Source organism: Salvelinus sp. IW2-2015, linkage group LG16, assembly GCF_002910315.2.
Source record: "Salvelinus sp. IW2-2015 linkage group LG16, ASM291031v2, whole genome shotgun sequence".
In the NCBI taxonomy this organism is placed as follows: Eukaryota; Metazoa; Chordata; class Actinopteri; order Salmoniformes; family Salmonidae; genus Salvelinus; species Salvelinus sp. IW2-2015.
The window spans coordinates 23,191,631-23,213,926 of record NC_036856.1 but is presented as its reverse complement, the minus strand read 5'-3'; the positions used below and the strand labels follow the sequence as shown (position 1 = coordinate 23,213,926).

Genomic DNA, 22,296 nt, shown 5'->3' with positions numbered 1-22,296 from the left:
CCAAAAGCTCAAACTTTCCTCATAGGTCATATGTAGTTCTGTGGGGCCGTGAGTACAAGTGAGGGGTTTTCTCAAGAAGTCTTTCTAGGTTGTCCTCTTTGTCTGGCCCCACGGTGAGATGAACAAAGTGGTTAGAAGGGCGCAGGTCAGCTAAACACCCCACTTCCTCTCTCTGTAGCGTTGCACTGTGCAAAGACCCCACTAAGGAGAGGTGTGCAATGGTTTGGAGAGCATATTAAAGAAACACTTTTTCAGTGTTTAATGACACTGTAATAAACTATCACTGCGTGTTTAACTTCCATTTTCTAAGTCTGTGAGCGTATGTGCACATGGATGTATGAAAGTGTGTGCGAAAAGTGTAAATTAGTTTCTCTACTCTGAGGTCATTATCTACCTGCCCTGCAACAGCACCAGTCACCTGTCTAAGTTTCATTTTGACAGAGGAGAGGATGGCGAGAGTGAGTGCGAGGTGGTGTGAGCTTGTCACAGACCCACCCAGCGTGGGGGTGGAAGCTGTGGGTTCCAGTCGCCTTGATAATTTTTTTTTTTTTTTTTAAGACCAAGGCTCAGATAGAAGCACACACCTCCTGCACACAGAGGCGACACACACTCCTCTCACACACACTGCACCATGAGCGGTACCCAGGGCTATATATACCCCCAGGTGTTTCTAGTGGACCGCAGTGGAGGTCCACAGCCGTCGGTCCAACCTCCAGGCCTGGTACCTTGCTGGTCCTTCCCTCCTGCCCAGGAGAGGGTAAGGGAGCAGGGCAGGGCCAGGGGCTGCAGGGGGGTTGGCTCCTGGAGCCTGGTTGTGGCTTTGCTGTTTCTGCTGCTGCTGGTGTTTGGGGCTCTGGGGCTGGGAGCCTACCAGATACACAGGCTACAGACTCAACTGGATGGGATACAACAGGTGAGGGGTTTTCTATTTGTATCAAAGGGTCTTTGTATCTCGTCACTTCTGTCTCATAATGCTCTTTCTGTAGGATATTATAAGAGCATCTCTTTGCAATGACACTGCACTGCTCCTCTGCAAAAAATATCAATGAAATGGATGCAGGGAGGAATCTGTGGCAGTTCATATTTATCATCTTGTTGCATTTCATTGTTTTGTTGTTGGGAACCTCTTAACTTACTGATGAGGAAAACAGGCATATAGAGAGCAATAGTAATGGCAACTTTTTGTGGGCATTAACTCCACCATGGCTCTTTGGGCAAAATTTTTCCTATGGGGGTTTTGGATAAACGCTGAAAATAGTCTGTGGTAAACACATGCTTAGGAGATCTTATGTTTTGTTATTTGATCATCTTCATCAGCTAACGTCACTTTTTGAGTTTAAGCATTTATGTGCTCAAAACGAGCACAAAAAAGGCTTCATAATTCATAAAGGTCATGTTAACTGACTGATATCATCTAGAACAAAATGCATAATAGCCCCTAAGACTGTGATAACCTCAGATCTCATTTTTGGCATTTAACCTCAAACCCTATTTTTTATTTCCCCAATAGGGGCAACATTCATTTCCCCCATAGGAATAGCAGAACGAAACGGACATAATTCACTTCTGGCTTCAAGTACTACAAGCTGGCGAGCTCTATAGTCTCTGTTTTTTCCCCCCTAAAATGCATTACAACATGCAACAACTGTTGAAAACTCTGAACCTAAAAATAGATGATTGTGACCACTGGAAATTGAGTGGGAGACTGGTGAGAGGTAGGTGGTACAAACAGACTGAGGTAAAGTCTAGATGAAAAAAGGTTTGACTTTGATTTTCGTGCAGGATTTATTGCTGCCTCTGCATCTCAGACTATTAAGTAGCAATGACATTTAAAGACCGGAATCTGTTCAGAATTGTGGTCACCAGTCCAGCGCTGCTACAGGATATCCTTGACTCATATCAAAGAACACGTTCAGAAAGGAGCTGATGTTCAGCGCACATTAGCGCAACATTTCTCTTTAACCCTTAACCCCAAAATGTAATTTAAAATAACCTGTGTGTATGTTAACGTGATGTGACATTGATGTCTTTTTTCTTCTTATTTCACAGGTTAACATTGAGAGCCAAGGTTGTGCGCCTGAGAAGCTAGTGGGTGACCTTCCAGAGTCTGATCCAGACACAGGGAAGAAGGCCAGCAGACCTGCAGCACACGTCATAGGTAAGTAAGCTGGGGTGTGCAGGCTATTGTTCCAGCCCTTCTCAAACACCTGATTCTAGTAATCGGCTGCTAATCAGGATCATGATTAACTGAATCAGGTGTGCACCCCTGATGTAGAGTAGGGACTGTAAAATCCAGTGAAGTCTCATATCTAACCCCACTCTCCCTGCTGTCTCCCTTTGTCTCCTTCAGGCCGTATCGAGAAGGATGTTTCCCAGAATACCTTGCGTTGGGAGCCCAAGGCAGGGCGGGCCTTCACAGAGGGAGGCGTGGTCTATCGGGATGGTGGTCTGCAGGTCAACGAGACTGGGCTCTACCACATCTACTCCCGGGTGCAGTTTGAGGCCAATCACTGCACCCCTACAGATGCCTTGGTTCACTCTGTGTTTGTGAGGAGGCCCTGGAGCTCCAAGCCTCTCACCTTGATAGAGTCGCACAGGGAGGGCTACTGCAGCTCAGGCTCTAATGGGCGTGTCTGGACCTCTGGGAGTTACCTGGGCTCCACATTGCAGCTGGAGAAGCAGGACTGGGTCTATGTGAACGTCTCCCACCCAGCCATGCTCAGCCACACTCATCATGCCAACTTCTTTGGACTCCACAAGATCTAGCAAAAAGGATGAAATCTGGAGTTGGTTTCAACTGATATTTCACTCAGAGAACCTAAACACTAAAATGCTGGAGAAAAAAGTCGTATTTATTATGATAAAGATCTGACACTGATTCCAGCTGCAGGTCTGAATGTATGTTCATTAGAACACAAAAATGTCCATGTTTGGGATTTTATATACGTCAACAGGGATCCAATTTTTTATATTCTAATAAAGGTATTACATTTTTTTTTTTTTATTCAGACAGATCTTTGTCAGATGTGATTGTATAACAGGAGGATGATTCGTGTTCTTTTATTGTGTTTTTGGTTTGTGTTTTTTGCTATGTCCCTTACATTTTGTTCTCTCAATCTGTCACTCCATCGCTTCATTAACATTTTTTTTTTAATGTAACCTTTATTTAACTAGGCAAGTCAGTTAAGAACAAATTCTTATTACAATGACAGCCTAAATATTTCATCACAGTTTGCAGACCTCCAAGTTTATGGTTGAGCCGGTGTGGACATGAAACTACGGTTAGGGTGGGGTTGAGATATGAAAAGGGCTGACTGATTTACAGTGATTATACAGAACTGTGGGGAATTGTGTTTCTATCGCTGAGCACCTTGGAGTCTGGCCCTGAATGACATGAAATGAAATGCTTACTTTACACTAAAGTCATTTTACCCACAAACGCAAGCAGACTTTCCCTTGTAATTGTCAGGTTGTGCGCTACTGGTGTAGAAGTCAGGTGCAGGAGAGCAGAGAGTTGTGATCAGGCGCACACTTTATTTGGCAGAAGCAAACAACAGACGGACGTAACTGCGTCAAACAAACCTCCAGCCAGAGGCAAAAGTGAAAAGCGCAACAAAGTCACCAAGATGCAAAATGTTTAACAATTAAACATACTACGGGTTGAACATGGTACCTGGAGAAAAAACAGCCTGGCGCGTCATACAAAACACGTAACAAAAACAATTCCACACAAAGACATGGGGGGAACAGAGGGAATATATATGTAGTGTGATTAGGGAATGTAAACCAGGTGTGAGGGGAAACAAGACAAAACACATGGAACAATGAAAAGTGGAGCGGCGATGGCTAGAAGGCCGGTGACGTCGACCGGAAGTCGTGACAGTACCCCCCCTTGACGCGCGGCTCCAGCAGCGCACCGACACAGGCCTCAAGGACGACCCAGAGGGCGAGGCGCAGGGCGATCCGGCCGGAGACGGTGGAACTCCAGCAACATTGAAGTGTCCAACACGTCCTCCACCAGAACCCAGCACCTCTCCTCCGGACCGTACCCCTCCCACTCCACGAGGTATTGAAGGCCCCTCACCCGACGCCTCAAATCCAGGATGGACCGAACGAAGTACGCCAGGGCCCCCTCGATGTTCAGAGGGGGTGGAGGAACCTCCCGTACCTCAGAATCCTGGAGCGGACCAACCACCACCAGCCTGAGGAGAGACACATGTAACCTGTAACACACCTCGTTCACTCTCCTCAGGACTTTAAATGGCCCCACAAACTGCGGACCCAGCTTCCGGCAGGGCAGGCGGAGGGGCAGGTTTCGGGTCAAGAGCCAGACCCGGTCCCCCGGTGTGCACACCGGGGCCTCACTGCGGTGACGGTCCGCGCTGGTTTTTTGGCGCGACGCTGCCCGCTGGAGGTGAACATGGGCGGCTTCCCATGTCTCCTCCGCGCACCTGAACCAGTCATCCACCGCAGGAGCCTCGGTCTGACTCTGATGCCACGGCGTCAGAACCGGCTGGTACCCCAGTACGCACTGGAAAGGGAAGAGGTTGGTGGAGGAGTGGCGGAGCGAGTTCTGCGCCATCTCTGCCCAGGGCACGAACGCCACCTACTCCCCCGGCCGTTCCTGGCAATATGACCGCAGAAACCTACCCTATATCCTCAGGCACCGCGTAGTGCCGGAAGACGTGTGTAAACAAGGCCTCCGGAGTCTGTAGGGCCGTAGGGAGACTGGGCAGAGGGAGGAGACGACAGGACTTAGAGAAACGATCCACAACGACCAGGATCGTGGTGTTTCCCTGTGAGGGAGGAAGATCGGTCAGAAAATCCACCGACAGGTGTGACCATGGCCGTTGTGGAACAGGTAAGGGATGTAGCTTCCCTCTGGGCAGGTGTCTAGGAGCCTTACACTGGGCGCAAACCGAGCAGGAGGAAACATACTGTAAACCCTCACGTCCTTTGCCAAGGTGGGCCACCAGTATTTCCCACTCAGACAGTGCACCGTCCGACCGATCCCCAGAGGAGGGTGAGGTGTGGGCCCAATAGATCAGCTGGTCACGGACAGCAGACGGAATGTACAGACGCCCGACGGGACACTGGGGGGGAGCGGGGTCTGTACGTAACGCCTGCTCAATGTCCGTGTCCAGCTCCCACACGACCGGCGCTACCAGGCAGGAGGCCGGGAGTATGGGAATCTGATCCATGGGCCGCTCCTCTGTCATACAGCCGGGACAGTGCGTCTGCCTTCACATTTTGGGAACCTGGTCTGTAGGACAGGGTGAACACAAAACGGGTAAAAAAAACATGGCCCACCTTGCCTGACAAGGTGGGCCTGCTTTATCTTGGCCAGGTCGCAGTTGCAAATGAGAACTTGTTCTCAACTAGCCTACCTGGTTAAATAAAGGTGAAATAAAAAATAAATAAAAACAAGGATTCAGTCTCCTCGCTGCCCCGATGTACTCCAGGTTGCGGTGGTCAGTCCAGATGAGAAAAGGGTGTTTAGCCCATGTAGAAAAGAGTGGGTGTGTCGAAAGGAAAGTAGTGGGTGTGTGGACAGGAGTGGGTTTGTCGAAAGGAAAGTAGTGGGCGTGTGGAAAGGAGTGGGTGTGTCAAAAGCACTTTGTTATTGGTTAGACTGTTCAGATTGAGCTGTGTTGTTTTTCTTCCATTACCAGGTGACTGCTGTACATTGAGTTACCATACCGCAAGAGTTTTGACTTTTGTTTTTAAACCAGAGAATGAGTCTGAGTTGTAATTCACTGTTAGTTTTACACAAATAATTGTACATTTTCAGTTGTAAACTGACGATTGATTTTGATTAAACTATTGACGATGTGTGTACTGTTGTTTAGTGTGACAGTCACCCTGATATTGGCTACCGGGTAGCTACTTCCCACTCTGTTGCTGGACAGTAGTGCTTGTCATGCAGATGCGAACGGCACTGTGTCCTGTTTTTTTTATGCCCTTCCCATTGAGTTGTAGACTAGTGTAATGTATTTCCTCTTCGTCTGAGGAGGAGTAGCAAGGATCGGACCAATGTGCAGCGTGGTAAGTGTCCATAATAGATTTTTAATAAATCAAAATGAACACAGAACAAAAATAACAAAACACAAACAAACAAYCGAAACAGTCCCGTATGGTGCAAACACTGAAACAGGAAACAACCRCCCACAAAACACAMTAGRAAACAGGCTACCTAAATATGGCTCCCAATCAGAGACAACGACYGACACCTGCCTCTGATTGAGAACCATACTAGGCCAAACACATAGAAATATAACAACAGAACAAAACATAGAAAAACAACATAGAATGCCCACCCCAACTCACGCCCTGACCAACTAAAATAAAGACATAAAAAAGGAACTAAGGTCAGAACGTGACAACTAGACTGTAGCCTATGTATCAAGGTGACATCTAGATGGATATCAATATAAGTTATTTCTTGTGTAGGCTGCTGTCCTACTTGAAAAAATAATAATGTGGGAGAAAAAAATGGCCAAGTTAGCTACCACCGGCAACACGACCGTGATACCCAGTAGGAAGCACCTGTGCACTGGTCGCTGGCTTATCTCATCATGCAGTCCAATCAGAAACGCCAAACAGTCTTGAGTGGCAACAAATCTGCCCAATTAACTGATTAGATTTCCATACACCCATACTTTTCAACACACCCACTTGCCCATACTCCGGTTGCCATATTGGGCTGCAGCTACCCATACTGGAAGCAACCCGGATATATGTATCGGAGTATGGAAACCTCAGTAGATTACCTTGGACCCAGTCTCCAGTTATTGTTATACCTCAGCGCTCCGTATCCGTGAGTCTGCACATTTTTGCAGGATCTGAAACCGGATTAAATACATACAGTTGAAGTTGGAAGTTTGCATACACTTAGGTTGGAGTCATTATAAAACTCGTTTTTCAACCACTCCACAAATATCTTGTTAATTAACAAACTATAGTTTTGGCAAGTCGGTTAAGACATCTATTTTGTGCATGGCACAAGTAATTTTCCCACCAATTATTTACAAATAGATTATTTCACTTATAATTCACTGTATCACAATTCCAGTGGGTCAGAAGTTTACATACACTAAGTTGACTGTGCCTTTAAACAGCTTGGAAAATTCCAGAAAATTATGTCATGCTTTAGAAGCTTCTGATGGGCTAATTTACATAATTTGAGTAAATTGGAGGTGTACCTGTGGATGTATTTCAAGGCCTACCTTCAAACTCATGGGAAAATCAAAAGAAATCAGCTAAGACCTCAGAAAAAAAAATGTAGACCTCCACAACTCTGGTTCATCCTTTAGAGCAATTTCCAAACGCCTGAAGGTACCACGCTCATCTGTACAAACAATAGCATTCAAGTATAAACACCATGGGACCACGCAGCCGTCATACCGCTCAGGAAGGAGACGAGTTCTGTCTCATAGAGATGAACGTACTTTGGTGTGAAAAGTGCAATTCAATCCCAGAACAACAGCAAAGGACCTTGTGAAGATGCTGGAGGAAAAAGGTACAAAAGTATCTATATCCACAGTAAAACGAGTCCTATATCAACATAACCTGAAAGGCCGCTCAGCAAGGAAGAAGCCACTGCTCCAAAACCGCCATATAAAAGCCAGATTACGGTCTGCAACTGCACATGGGGACAAAGATCGTACTTTTTGGAGAAATGTCCTCTGGTCTGATGAAACAAAAATATAACTGTTTGGCCATAATGACCATCGTTATGTTTGGAGGATAAAGGGGGAGGCTTGCAAGCCGAAGAACACCATCCCAACCGTAAAGTAAGGGGGTGGCAGCATCATGTTGTGGGGGTGCTTTGCTGCAAGAGGGACTGGTGCACTTCACAAAATAGATGGCATCATGAGGAAGGACAATTATGTGGATATATTGAAGCAACATCTCAAGACATCAGTCAGGAAGTTAAAGCTTGGTCGCAAATGGGTCTCCAAATGGACAATGACCCCAAGCATACTTCCAAAGTTGTGGCAAAATGGCTTAAGGACAACAAAATCAAGGTATTGGAGTGGCCATCACAAAGCCCTGACCTCAATCCTATAGAAAATTTGTGGGCAGAACTGAAAAAGCGTGTGCAAGCAAGGAGGCCTACAAACCTGACTCAGTTACACCAGCTCTGTCAGGAGGAATGGGCCAAAATTCACCCAACGTATTGTGGGAAGCTTGTGGAAGGCTACCCAAAACATTTTACCCAAGTTAAACAATTTAAAGGCAATGCTACCAAATACTAATTGAGTGTATGTCAACTTCTGACCCACTGGGAATGTGATGAAAGAAATAAAAGCTGAAATAAATCATTCTCTCTACTATTATTCTGACATTTCACATTCTTAAAATAAAGTGGTGATCCTAACTGACCTAAGACAGGGAATTTTTACTCTGATTAAATGTCAGGAATTGTGAAAAACTGAGTTTAAATGTATTTGGCTAAGGTGTATGTAAACTTCTGACTTCAACTGTAGCTAGTTAAATCAGAGTTAAATGCCAACAAGATGATATTCGCAATTACACTAAGCAAGAAACAAACAACCAAAACATGATTTTGTCATGAATTCAGTAGACCTACCATTTACCATTTACATTTTGCGGACCCACACCTATGGTGTATATTGTCATTAGCTAGCCACTCTAGCTAGCTAGCAAGCTCTAGTCTAGTCCATGTGGCTAGCTAGATCACCAGCGGTGACAGTGAGGTCCATATGAGATTCTAGGCTCTAATAAGTAAAGAAAATACAGTTTGATGAGCTAGTTAAGTTAACTAGCAATGTACAGTACCAGTCCAAAGTTTGGACACACCTACTCATTCAAGAGTTTTTCTTTATTTTTACTATTTTCTACATATAGAATACTAGTGAAGACATCAAAACTATGAAATAACACATATGGGATCATGTTGTAACCAAAAAAGTGTTTTGAGATTTTTCAAAGTAGCCACCCTTTGCCTTGATGACAGCTCTGCACACTCTTGACATTCTCTCAACCAGGTTCACCTGGAATGCTTTTCCAACAGTCTTGAAGGAGTTCCAACATATGCTGAGCACTTGTTGGCTGCTTTTTCTTCGCCTCTCCCAAGTCCATACCGAGTTGCAGCGATGGGACAAGACTGTAACAACCAATTGGATATCACAAAATTGGGGAGAAAAAGTGGTAAAAGTAGAAAATAAGATGGCACAATCGATCATGGTTTTTAATTTACGGATAGCCAGGGGCACACTCCGACACTCAGACATCATTCAGAAACAAAGCATTTGTGTTTAGTGAGTCCCCCAGATCAGAGGTAGTAGAGATGACCAGGGATGTTCTTTGATAAGTATGTGAATTGGACCGTTTCTGTCCTGCATAGCATTCAAAATTTAGTAATTTTGAGTAATTTTCTCTGTCAGGGAAAATTAATGGAGTAAAAAGTACATAATTTTCTTTAGGAATGTATTGAAGTAAAAGTAAAAGTAATCCAAAATATAAATAGTGAAGTAAATTACAGATACCCCAAAAAACGACTTAAGTAGTACTTTAAAGTATTTTTACTTTATAAGGATTTTCAATTTTCTCCTAAAATGACATACCCATATCTAACTGCCTGTAGCTCAGGACCTGAAGCAAGGATATGCATGTTCTTGATAGCATTTGAAAGGAAATACTTTGAAGTTTGTGGAAATGTGAAATAAATGTAGGAGAATATAACACATTAGATCTGGTAAAAAATAATACAAAGAAAAAAACATGCGTTGTTTTTGTTTATTTTTTGTTCCATCATCTTTGAAATGCAAGAGAAAGGCCAATATATGACTTAGGAATCTAGGCGCAGTTTAGATTTTGACCACTAGACGGCAGCAGTGTACGTGCAAAGTTTTAGACTGATTCAATGAACCATTGTATTTCTGTTCAAAATGTTTTATCAAGACTGCCCAAACATTTTCAAGTTCATAACTGTGCACTCTCCTCAAACAATAGCATGGTATTCTTTCACTGTAATAGCTACTGTAAATTGGACAGTGCAGTTAGATTACCAAGAATGTAAGCTTTCTGCCCATATCAGATATGTCTATGTCCTGGGAAATTGTATTGTTACTTACAACCTCATGCTAATCACATTAGCCTGCGTTAGCTCAACCGTCCCGCGGGGGGACATCGATCCTGTAGAGGTTTTAACTACTTTACACCACTGGTAAAATGTCACTATTATATATGAATTGTATATTATTAAGATATGGTACCTTGAACATTTATGGATCAAGTTATTTTCTCTGTAAACTTTTTTGACAACTGATTTGCATTTCTGGGGTGAGAAGGGACAAACTAAATGAGAAATGGCAATCCAGAAAAAATGGAAATACAGCCTAATTTGTGATATCAAATGCCAACTTACACTTTAAGATGGGGAATGCAACCAAGCTCACATGAAACCATTCATGAATAAAAATGATCTGAAGTACGTAGGCTCCTACCTGCTGAGTTTAAACAATTATAGATACTCCAAAATAGATTGAATGGGCTTGTCATTCACAATACTGATGAAAAATCTAGTGCATTGATTTAAATATGGGTATACGAGGACATCTAGTGGGCACCGGGTTTTTCATCCTCGTCACTAGCTATCATAAATGTGTATCCCCCTTCACAAGCTTGATGTTGGGTGAGTCCCCTTTCCTATGCAAAAAAACAACTAGAAATATTATGCACTTACATACAATTAAATATATTTGATGCAGGTATTTACTTTGCAACATATATTGTAAATAACTAGTTTTACAATTTTAATTTTAACAAATTATAATTGCAGGAGCTATGCATCTGTATACCGGCATTTTTATATACCTCTACTAGCCAGCTAGATGGAGCAGTCCAGTCCCAGAGAGGCAGTTTGTTCTGCATGCCTTTTAAACTTCGATACAATGTGTCATCATGCATTTGTGCATGTACACTGGTAACTATCAAAGCCATAAAAAAATATAATGGCCATCTTGCTAGCTAATTTAGCTACCTCATCAATCAGTATTTTCTGAGCTATTTCTGCACAATGGCAATTATTAAAGCCTTGAATCTGGTCATCTAGCTAGCCGGAAGCCAGCAGGGTTGCACCAGTTTCCATTGGACTAGAGCTTGCTAGGCTGGCTAGCTTCGGTAGCAGCCTATGCTGACTAGCGTCTCTAGCATGTTAACGTTAGCCAGTTAGCTAATGTCGATACACTAGTTGTGGGTATGCAAAATCAAGGAAATGGTACTGAACTCATGACAAGATCATGTTTCGACATTGTAGTGGCTATTGCGGTTTTGTTTGTTTGTTTTTTGCTTAGTGACATTGGTAATACCATATTTTTGGCATTTAACTTTCATTTCACTACCGGTATGTATCTACTCCGGTTTCAGCATGAGAGATTGAGTCCCAAATTCCATTGAGATACTGTGAGAATTTGCTCACTCACGAATAAGGAGACTCAGAAATAAAAGATCCAGTCCAAAATGTTTACTAAACAGTGCTTGCTAAAATGTATGCTACGATGAGTAAATAGTATGCAGTTTAAGTATGTAGTACGCTACCAGTGACTGTGTTGTTCGCAATTTTAACCTGTGCCATAAAGCTTCAGCCTTCTTGGCATAGTTCCTAGCAGTGGAGATTTTAGCATGTAAATCTTGGTGGGCAAGAATCTTGGTGGGGCAAAATGTTTTTTTTTTTAATGATGCAACACTAAACAATACATTAATTACACTATAAGGGTGAAAAACGGTGCCCATAAACTGTTAGGGCCTACAAAAAGCTGTCCCAACAGTAGAGCTTTCTTTTCATCACCATGGAGTGAATCCTTACCACCACTACACCTGGCTATCAGCAGAGCCTTGTCTGACAGCGAAACAGTTCATTCAGCCTCATTTACTGCCTTTAAAAAAAAACATAGCTGATATGGCTGACTTACCTAAACAATGTGGTTTTTACTGACAATTGAGATGTACAAACTATGGCATAAGGGAATGATGAGCGGAATGTACAGCGACAGAACTCAGAACATAGGCCATTCTTACAGTATTCTCCCTGTACACCAATTCAGAACCGTATGATAAATAAAGGAGGCATATAAGCAGACAATGAAAGCTCTTACAATATTTGATGATGACATTTCTCTAGAACAGGATAGAGGCTACATGTGCACCACCAAGGCAGAACAGTAGGCTAAGTTATGAAGGGAAAAGGGACCAAATTATGGCATAAGGGATGGAATAAGGGAATGATGAACGGATAAGAGGCAATACGTAATTTCGATTAAGACACTAATGAGCGAGCTAAGACGGACGTAGTCAATATAACTATTTGTTCAGCACAGTGACGATCCATTTGGCCAGTCTACCATAAAGGGCTAATTGGTGGAGTCCTGCTGAGATGGTTGTCCTTCTGGAAGGTTCCTCCATCTCCATAGAGGAACTCTGGAGCTCTGTCAGAGTGACCATCGAGTTCTTGGTCACCTCCCTGACCAAGGTCCTTCTCCCTCGATTGCTCAGTTTGACCAGACGGACAGCTCTAGGAAGAGTCTTGGTGGTTCCAAACTTCTTCCATTTAAGAATGATGGAGGCCACTGTGTTCTTGGGTACCTTCAATCCTGCAGAAATGTTTTGGTACCCTTCCCCAGAACTGTGACTCGACACAGTCCTGTCTAGGAGCTCTACGGACAATTCCTTTGACCTCATGGCTTTGTTTTTGCTCTGACATGCACTGGCAACTGTGGGACATTATCTGGACAGGCGTATGCCTTTCCAAATCATGTCCAATCAACTGAATTTACCACAGGTGGACTCCAATCAAGTTGTACAGTCGTGGCCAAAAGTTTTGAGAATGACACAAATATAAATGTTTACACAGATGTTACTATGGAATACTGAAGTATAATTACAAGCATTTCATAAGTGTCAAAGGCTTTTATTGACAAATACATTAAGTTGTTGCAAAGATTCAATATTTGCAGTGTTGACCCTTCTTTTTCAAGACCTCTGCAATCCGCCCTGGCATGCTGTCAATTAACTTCTGGGCCACATCCTGACTGATGGCAGCCCATTCTTACATATTCAATGCTTGGAGTTTGTCAGAATTTGTGGGGTTTTGTTTGTTCAACTGCCTCTTGAGGATTGACCACAAGTTCTCAATGGGATTAAGGTCTGGGGAGATTCCTGGCCATGGAACCAAAATATCAATGTTTTGTTCCCGGAGCCACTTAGTTATCACTTTTGTCTTATGACAAGGTGCCCCATCATGCTGGTAAATGCATTGTTCGTCACCAAACTGTTCCTGGATGGTTGGGAGAAGTTGCTCTCGGAGGATGTGTTTGTACCGTTCTTTATTCATGGGTGTGTTCTTAGGCAAGATTGTGAGTGAGCCCACTCCCTTGGCTGAGAAGCAACCCCACACATGAATGGTCTCAGGATGCTTTACTGTTGGCATGACACAGGACTGATGGTAGTGCTCACCTTGTCTTCTCCGGACAAGCTTTTTTCCGGACGCCTCAAACAATCGGAAAGGGGATTCATCAGAGAAAATTACTTTACCCCAGTCCTCAGCAGTCCAATTCCTGTACCTTTTGCAGAATATCAGTCTGTCCCTGATGTTTTTCCTGGAGAGAAGTGGCTTCTTTGCTGCCCTTCTTGACACCAGGCCATCCTCCAAAAGTCTTCGCCTCACTGTGCGTGCAGATGCACTCACACCTGCCTGCTGCCATTCCTGAGCAAGCTCTGTACTGGTGGTGCCCCTATCCCGCAGCTGAGTCAACTAGGAGACGGTCCTAGCGCTTGCTGGACATTCTTGGGCGCCCTGAATCCTTCTTCACAACAATTGAACCGCTCTCCTTGAAGTTCTTGATGATCCGATAAATGGTTGATTTAGGTGCAATCTTACTGGCAGCAATATCCTTGCCCGTGAAGCCCTTTTTGTGCAAAGCAATGATGACGGCATGTGTTTTCTTCCAGGTAACGATGTTTGACAGAGGAAGAACAATGATTCCAAGCACCACCCTCCTATTGAAGCTTCCAGTCTGTTATTCGAACTCAATCAGCATGACAGAGTGATCTCCAGCCTTGTCCTCGTCAACACTCACACCTGTGTTAACGAGAGAATCACTGACATGATGTCAGCTGGTCCTTTTGTGGCAGGGCTGAAATGCAGTGGAAATGTTTTTGGGGGATTCTGTTCATTTGCATGGCAAAAGGGGACTTTGCAATTAATTGCAATTCATCTGATCACTCTTCATAACATTCTGGAGTATATGCAAATTGCCATCATACAAACTGAGACAGCAGATTTTGTGAAAATGTATATTTGTGTCATTCTCAAAACTTTTGGCCACAACTGTAGAAACATCTCAAGGATGACCAATGGAAACAGGATGCACCTGATTTCGAGTCTCATAGCAAAGGGTAGATAAGTTATTTCCATTTTTTATGTTGAATACATTTGCAAACTTTTCTATAAACCTGTTTTTGCTTTGTCATTGTGAGGTATTGTGTGTAGATTGAATGGAGAATTAAAAAAAAAAAATCAATTTTAGAACAAGACTGTAACATGATAAAATGTGGAAAAAGTCAAGGGGTCTGAATACTTTCCCGAATACACTGTAGTTTTGACTATAGGGTGAAATTCCTGTCTAAATAGAGAGAGGCAACAATATCTGAATGTGAACTGAAAGACAGTTTAGTTGCAGCTGCCAGACCACAGGTCTCTCAGGTGTTAGGTTGATGAAAACACTTGTCTGTCAGTGCTGAATAATATCCCCATGTCTCTCATCACCTGCACCTCTCAATGTGTAAAACTAACCCTGACACTCACTTGAGTTTGAGTCCAAGTGGAGTCTCAAGTTCTCATGAAAAGAGGGGGAAGTAGTTAGTGTAGGTATAAAAATAAATAAAATCCAGAAGTCTGTGAACTAATGAGCATGTGTGCAACTGTCCGTGTGCTTGTGTGTTTAAATATGTGTTTGGATCTGCATGTGTGGGTGCTAATGTGTGTCAATGCATGCAAGTGGGTTGTGCCGTGGCGGAGATCTTTGTGGGCTATACTCGGCCTTGTCTCAGGATGGTAAGTTGGTGGTTGAAGATATCCCTCTAGTGGTGTGGGGGCTGTGCTTTGGCAAAGTGGGTGGGGTTATATCCTGCCTGTTTGGCCCTGTCCGGGGGTATCATCGGATGTCTCCGGACCCCTCCACAGTGTCTCCGGACCCCTCCTGTCTCAGCCTCCAGTATTTATGCTGCAGTAGTTTATGTGTCGGGGGGCTAGGGTCAGTCTGTTATATCTGGAGTACTTCTCCTGTCTTATCCGGTGTCCTGTGTGAATTTAAGTATGCTCTCTCTAATTCTCTCTTTCTCTCTCTCTCAGAGGACCTGAGCCCTAGGACCATGCCTCAGGACTACCTGGCATGATGACTCCTTGCTGTCCCCAGTCCACCTGGCTGTGCTGCTGCTCCAGTTTCAACTGTTCTGCATGCGGCTATGGAACCCTGACCTGTTTACCGGATGTGCTACCTGTCCCAGACCTGCTGTTTTCAACTCTCTAGAGACAGCAGGAGCGGTAGAGATACTCTCAATGATCGGCTATGAAAAGCCAACTGACATTTACTCCTGAGGTTCTGACTTGTTGCACCCTCGACAACTACTGTGATTATTATTATTTGACCATGCTGGTCATGTATGAACATTTGAACATCTTGGCCATGTTCTGTTATAATCTCCACCCGGCACAGCCAGAAGAGGACAGGCCACCCAGTCAGTCCTCACCCAGTCCTCTTGTTTGTGGTTTTAGGCTGGGTTTCTGTACAGCACTTTGAGATATCAGCTGATGTAAGAAGGGCTATATAAATACATTTGATTTGAATTTGATTTGAATGGAATCTGCATCAGGTACCGACAGGCCCACCTAGTCTCCCCTCCCCCCTCTCTTCCCCCATAAATCACACTCCATCCCCCGTGACAGTCACACAGGAAGTTAGAGCAGCGTCAGAGGAACGCTCTGTTCTTCTCTGAGGTCTAGCTGTGCCCATCATGCACCCCTCAGTGTTTTCGTGCATGCATGCACGCAGTGCAGGAGAGGCAGATGTTAAAGCTGCAATGTGTAACTTTTTGGGTGACCCCACAGAATTCACATAGAAATGTGCAAGTCTAAGAAGCGGTCGATTGCTATATTTCTATGCTTCCTGTTCTTAAGTTAAGTTTTTGCATCTTTTACTTTCGGTTTTGTAAACTAGCTTCAAACAGCTGAAAATATAATATTTTTGGTAATTGAAAATATATTTCACAGCGGTTTAGATGGTACAATGATTTCCAACACTTATTTTGTCAAATAAACTGAAATTAGGCGAACTATTTGAATTTTAGCAACCAGGAAATGGCGGAGCATTTCTGGATATTGCACCTTTAAATGTTGCAGCACTGCCTCTGCATTCATCTCACTGCAGTTGTAAAGGGGCCAAGCTTTTACAGTAAAACACATATACAGTAGCATACATCATACTCAGGATACTACAAAGGCATAGGAGAGCATGTTGCTATTCATGATGGAATTCAGTGCAATTGATTATATTGGAAAACTTCTTATTAGGGTTAGGATAAAGGTCAAGGATAACCCTACACCTAGCTTCATGTCCATACCTCAGTTCAATTCTAACCCTAGCCAAAATCCTAACCTTAACCCTAACCTTAGCTTCATGTCCACACACCCATTCAACACCTTATTACAGTGCACCTCACCTAGGTAAATATCTAACCGGGATGGGCCCACCTAGATAGGCCTCTTATTTTTGTTTATAAATGATGCAGCCTGAACATTTTTATATATCAAGGATAACCACAGTGGAGGATAACCACAGGCTCATACGGTACTCTAACATCAGCCATAAGACAGGCAGAGACTCACACAATCTATCTGACAACATTCAATTCTGATCCTGTGGTATCAACCAGCTTGTTGAATAGACTCTTTTATCCAATGTAACTAGTATTATTACATTAACACACACATTACATACACACAGTATAAGTTGCCAATGCAGGAATCAATACCAGAAACACCACTGTACTGTAGATGAGCCTGGGTACCAGTTTGTTTGTGCCATCATGCCACACCTTGACATGGTCAGGAGTTGACATGATGGCACAGACAGATCTGGGACCAGGCTAGCTGTAGATGTGACCAACCAGGTTAATAATTCAGGTTGTCTCCATGCCTAAAGAGCATGGTAGCTCTCTGAGCTAAAGCCTAGACATTAACTCTGTGAGCTAACACATGTCTTCAGATCTATAGCTAGCACAAAACAGCTGAAAGAATTCACTTTTATATTCCATGCTGCCATTGACATAGGGGAGAGTGAGGTAAGTTGAGCCAAAGGAGTAAGTTGACCCTCCATTGTTTCTAGGAAATCATACACAAAATGAATAATTTGACAAAATATTTAGGAAGAGGTCATAATTTCATGGTTTTCACCAAAACTGATTTTCACTAAGTCAAATTAATTTATTGTGTTAGAGGTTTCATGATACTTGTATATAAACCAAAGTAGATACTTTTAAGATTGTTTAATACATCAGTTGGGATCTCTATAAGCTTCAATATGAGGTCCTAAACCTAGCATGAAAGTGCATCCTTGTAGCTGTGTGGGCTAATATATGTTTGCTTTTGGGTAAGTTGAGCCAATGGTTGTGCCAATGGCAAGTTGGGCAAATGTAAGTGTTTTCTTCCCAGGTGTAATGTAAAGCATTATCGCTCGGATATGTAGTAACAACACGGCCTGGCTCATGTTTAAAGTACAAAGTGTTTTTTGCGTGTTAAGCCTGTGTTACAAGATGCTTAAAATTATTAAAAGACAAAAAAGCGATTGTGATTGTGTTGAATTGTGTTTGTGAAATAAATATAAACATGGTTTTTAAAAGGTAGTGGTAATATTTCATTCAATACAACATTTGTAGTCTGCTTAACTTACCCTGTCCTGTGGCTCAATTTACCCTATACTATGTTGTTGTTTTTTACTGTAATGTTTACATGAATTCTGATTATTTCCAGGGATACACAACGTCCTGAAATACACTACTGTTCAAAAGTTTGGAGTCACTTAGAAATGTCCTTGCTTTTGAAAGAAAATGTGAAATATGTGTCCATTAAAATAACATAAAATTTATCAGAAATACTCCTCTTTCTATTCTGGTTAGGGCCTGTTTGCGCTGTTCTGTGAAGGGAGTAATACACAGCGTTGTACGAGATCTTCAGTTTCTTGGCAATTTCTCGCATGGAATAGCCTTCATTTGTCAGAACAAGAATAGACTGACGAGTTTCAGAAGAAAGTTCTTTGTTTCTGGCCATTTTGAGCCTGTAATCGAACATGTTGATGCTCCAGATACTCAACTAGTCTAAAGAAGGCCAGTTTTATTGCTATTTTAACCAGCACAACAGTTTTCAGCAGTGCTAACATCATTTCAAAAGGGTTTTCTAACGATCAATTAGCCTTTTAAAATTATAAACTTGGATTAGCTAACATAACATGCTATTGAAACACAGGAGTGATGGTTTCTGATAATGGGCCTCTGTACGCCTATGTAGATATTCCATTAAAAAATCTGCTGTTTCCAGCTACAGTAGTCATTTACAACATTAACAAAATCAACACTGTATTTCTGGTCAATTTGATGTTATTTTAATTGACAAAAATGTGTTTTTCTTTCAAAAACAAGAACATTTCTAAGTGACCCCAAACTTTTGAACGGTAGTGTATATGTAGATGTCTTTGTTAGAAAGAGTACTATATTTCCCTTGTAGGAGTGATGCTGAGTGTAAAAAATGGCTCAACTTACCCCACTCTCCCCTACAAGTCTGCCATTGAAATCAATGCACAATTATGGACCTAATTTACTCATGGATTTGAGATGGGTATATATAACCTATAGCTCCATCTAGTGTCCACTGTATTACCTTCACCCAGTCCTGTCAGATCTGTGAAGGAAGTAGGGAGGGAACAAACACCACAGTAATTAAATAATCAACATGTATTGATCACATCTTTACTAATGCTGCAGAAATTTGCTTTAAAGCAGTATCCAAATCCATCAGATGTATTGATCACAATATAGTAACCACATCTAGGCTGGGCCTAATATAGTGTAAAAGAGGTCATACAATAAGTTTTGTAGTGATTTGTATGTTGATGATGTAAAGAATAAACTGTTCAATCCCCTTGGATTGATGAGGAATCGATCAATTATATGGTTGAGAGGGATGAGGCAAATAAGTCTGGCAGCACAACCAATTGGCAAACGTACTCAAATTGAGAAATAATGTGACTAAACTGAAAAAAAGAAGAAACTATACTATGAAACAAAGATACATGATATAAAGAATGATAGTAAAAAGCTTGTGTTGTTGCTTACCGTTAGCACCTGGGTGCGGCCCGTCAGGAAATCCAGGATCCAGTTACAGAGGGAAGTGTTTAGTCCCAGGATCCTTAGCTTAGTGATGAGCTTTGTGGGTACTATGGTGTCGAACGCTGAGCTGTAGGCAATGAACAGCATTCTCACATAGGTGTTCCTTTTGTCCAGTTGGGATAGGGCAGTGTGGAGTGCAATTGAGATTGGTCATCTGTGGATCTATTAGGGCGGTATGCGAATTGGAGTGGGTCTAGGGTTTCCGGCATGATGGTGTTGATGTGACCCATGACCAGCCTTTCAAAACACTTCATGGCTATCGATGTGAGTGCTACGGGGCGATAATCATTTAGGCAGGTTACCTTCGCTTTCTTGGGAACAGGGACTATGGTGGTCTGTTTGGCACACGTAGATATTACAGACTCGGTCAGGGAAAGGTTGAAAATGTCAGTGAAGACACTTGCCAGTTGGTCAGCACATGCTTTGAGTACACATCCTGGTAATCTGTTTGGCCCCGTGGCTTTGTGAATGTTGACCTGTTTAAAGGTCTTGCTCACATCGGCTATGGAGAGCGTGATCACACATTTGTCCGGAACAGCTGGTGCTCTCATGCATGCTTCAGTGCTGCTTGCCCCGAAGCAAGCATAAAAGGCATTTAGCTCGTCTGGAAAATCTCGCGTCACTGTACAGCTCACGGCTGGGCTTTCCTTTCTAGTCCTTAATAGTTTTCAAGCCCTGCCACATCCGACGAACGTCAGAGCCGGTGTAGTAAAAACAAACAAAATAGCACAATTGGTTAGGAGCCCGTGAAATGGCAAATCAAATCAAATTGTATTTGTCAAACACACGTGTTTAGCAGATGCTATTGCGGGTGTAGCTAAATGCTTGTGTTTCTAGCTCTAAAAGTGCAGTAATATCTAACAAGTAATATCTAACAATTTCACAACAATACACTCAAATCTGAAGTAAAGGAATGGAAGTAAGAATATATAAATATTGGGCAAGCAAAGTCAGAGCGGCATAGACTTAGGTACAGTAGAATAGGATATAATACAGTATATACATATGATGAGTAATGCAAAATATGTAAACATTATTAAAGTGGACAATGATTTCAAGTATGTATATAGGGCCGCAGCCTCTAATGTGCTAGTGATGGCTATTTAACAGAATTGAACAGTCTGATGGCCTTGAGATAGAAGCTGTTTATCAGTCTCTCGGTCCCAGCTTTGATGCACCTGTACTGACCTCACCTTCTGGATGATAGCAGGGTGAAAAGGCAGTGGCTCAGGTGATTGTTGTCCTTGATGATCTTTTTGGCCTTGCTGTGACATCGGATGCTGTAGGTGTCCTGGAGGGCAGGATGTTTCCCACGGTGATGCATTGGGCAGACTGCACCACCCTCTGGAGAGCCCTGCGGTTGCGGGCGATGCCGTTGCCGTACCAGGCGGTGATACAGCTAGACAGGATGCTCTCAATTGTGCATCTGTAAAAGTTTGTGAGGGTTTTAGGTGGCAAGACAAATTTCTTCAGCCTCCTGAGGTTGAAGAGACGCTGTTGCGCCTTCTTCACCACACTGTCTGGGTGGGTGGACTATTTCAGTTTGTCAGTGACATGTATGCCGAGGAACTTGAAGCTTTCCACTTTCTCCACTGCGGTCCCATCAATGTGGGTAGGGGGTGCTCCCTCTGCTGTTTCCTGAAGTTCACGATCAACTCCTTTTGTTTTGTTGAATTTGGGTGAGAGGTTATTTTCCTGGCACCACACTCCCAGGGCCCTCCCCTCCTCCCTGTAGGCTGTCTCGTCATTGTTGGTAATCAGGCCTACTACTGTTGTGTCGTCTGCAAACTTGGTGATTGAGTTGGAGGCGTGCGAGGCCACGCAGTCATGGATGAACAGGGAGTACAGGAGGGCGCTGAGCACACATCCTTGTGGTGCCCCAGTGTTGAGTATCAGCGAAGTGGAGGTGTTTTTTCCTACCTTCACCACCTGGGGGTGGCACGTCAGGAAGTCCAGGACCCAGTTGCACAGGGCGGGGTTCAGACCCAGGCCCTCAAGCTTAGTAATGAGCTGAGAGGGTACTATAGTGTTGAATGCTGAGCTATAGTCAATGAACAGCATTCTTACATAAGTATTCAGATCAAATCAAATCAAATGTATTTATATAACCCTTCTTACATCAGCTGATATCTCAAAGTGCTGTACAGAAATCCAGCCTAAAACCCCAAACAGCAAGCAATGCAGGTGTAGAAGCACGGTGGCTAGGAAAAACTCCCTAGAAAGGCCAAAACCTAGGAAGAAACCTAGAGAGGAACCAGGCTATGAGGGGTGGCCAGTCCTCTTCTGGCTGTGCCGGTTGGAGATTATAACAGAACATGGCCAAGATGTTCAAATGTTCATAAATGACCAGCTTGGTCAAATAATAATAATCACAGTAGTTGTCGAGGGTGCAAGCCTAAAACATCTTGGCCATGTTCTGTTATAATCTCCACCCGGCACAGCCAGAAGAGGACTGGCCACCCCTCATAGCCTGCTTCCTCTCTAGGTTTCTTCCTAGGTTTTGGCCTTTCTAGGGAGTTTTTCCTGCATTGCTTGCTGTTTGGGGTTTTAGGCTGGGTTTCTGTACAGCACTTTGAGATATCAGCTGATGTACGAAGGGCTATATAAATACATTTGATTTGATTTGATTTGAACTGAAAGTGGTCCTCTGTGAGATAACACCGACAGGAGATTTACGATGACTTTGGGGTACCGCATTCCAGAGCATGAGTTAATGTTTCTGTTCTATACGGTACCAGGGAGCGCAAAATGGAGACATGATCAGATTTGCCGAAAAGATGTTGGGGGAGGGCCTTGTAGACATCCCGGAAGTTGGAGTAGCAGTGTTCGACT

At 43.2% G+C, this 22,296-nt stretch overlaps 1 protein-coding gene across 1 annotated transcript; it reads left to right on the top strand.

Moving 5' to 3' along the window:
• The first annotated feature begins 605 nt into the window (after positions 1–605).
• Positions 606–5,677, top strand: faslg (Fas ligand (TNF superfamily, member 6)). Its single transcript, XM_024004721.2, has 3 exons — positions 606–913; positions 2,050–2,158; positions 2,351–5,677. The coding sequence occupies exons 1-3, from the start codon at positions 632–634 to the stop codon at positions 2,764–2,766; spliced, it is 807 nt and encodes a 268-aa protein (XP_023860489.1). The 5' UTR covers positions 606–631; the 3' UTR covers positions 2,767–5,677.
• Positions 5,678–22,296: the final 16,619 nt, after the last annotated feature.

Bases quoted from the DNA above. Each gene is read 5' to 3' on its own strand.
- faslg (XM_024004721.2), top strand. From the start codon at position 632: ATGAGCGGTACCCAGGGCTATATATACCCCCAGGTGTTTCTAGTGGAC. The intron at 914-2,049 runs GTGAGGGGTTTT...CTTATTTCACAG, and splicing joins AACTGGATGGGATACAACAG to GTTAACATTGAGAGCCAAGG. The intron at 2,159-2,350 runs GTAAGTAAGCTG...TGTCTCCTTCAG, and splicing joins ACCTGCAGCACACGTCATAG to GCCGTATCGAGAAGGATGTT.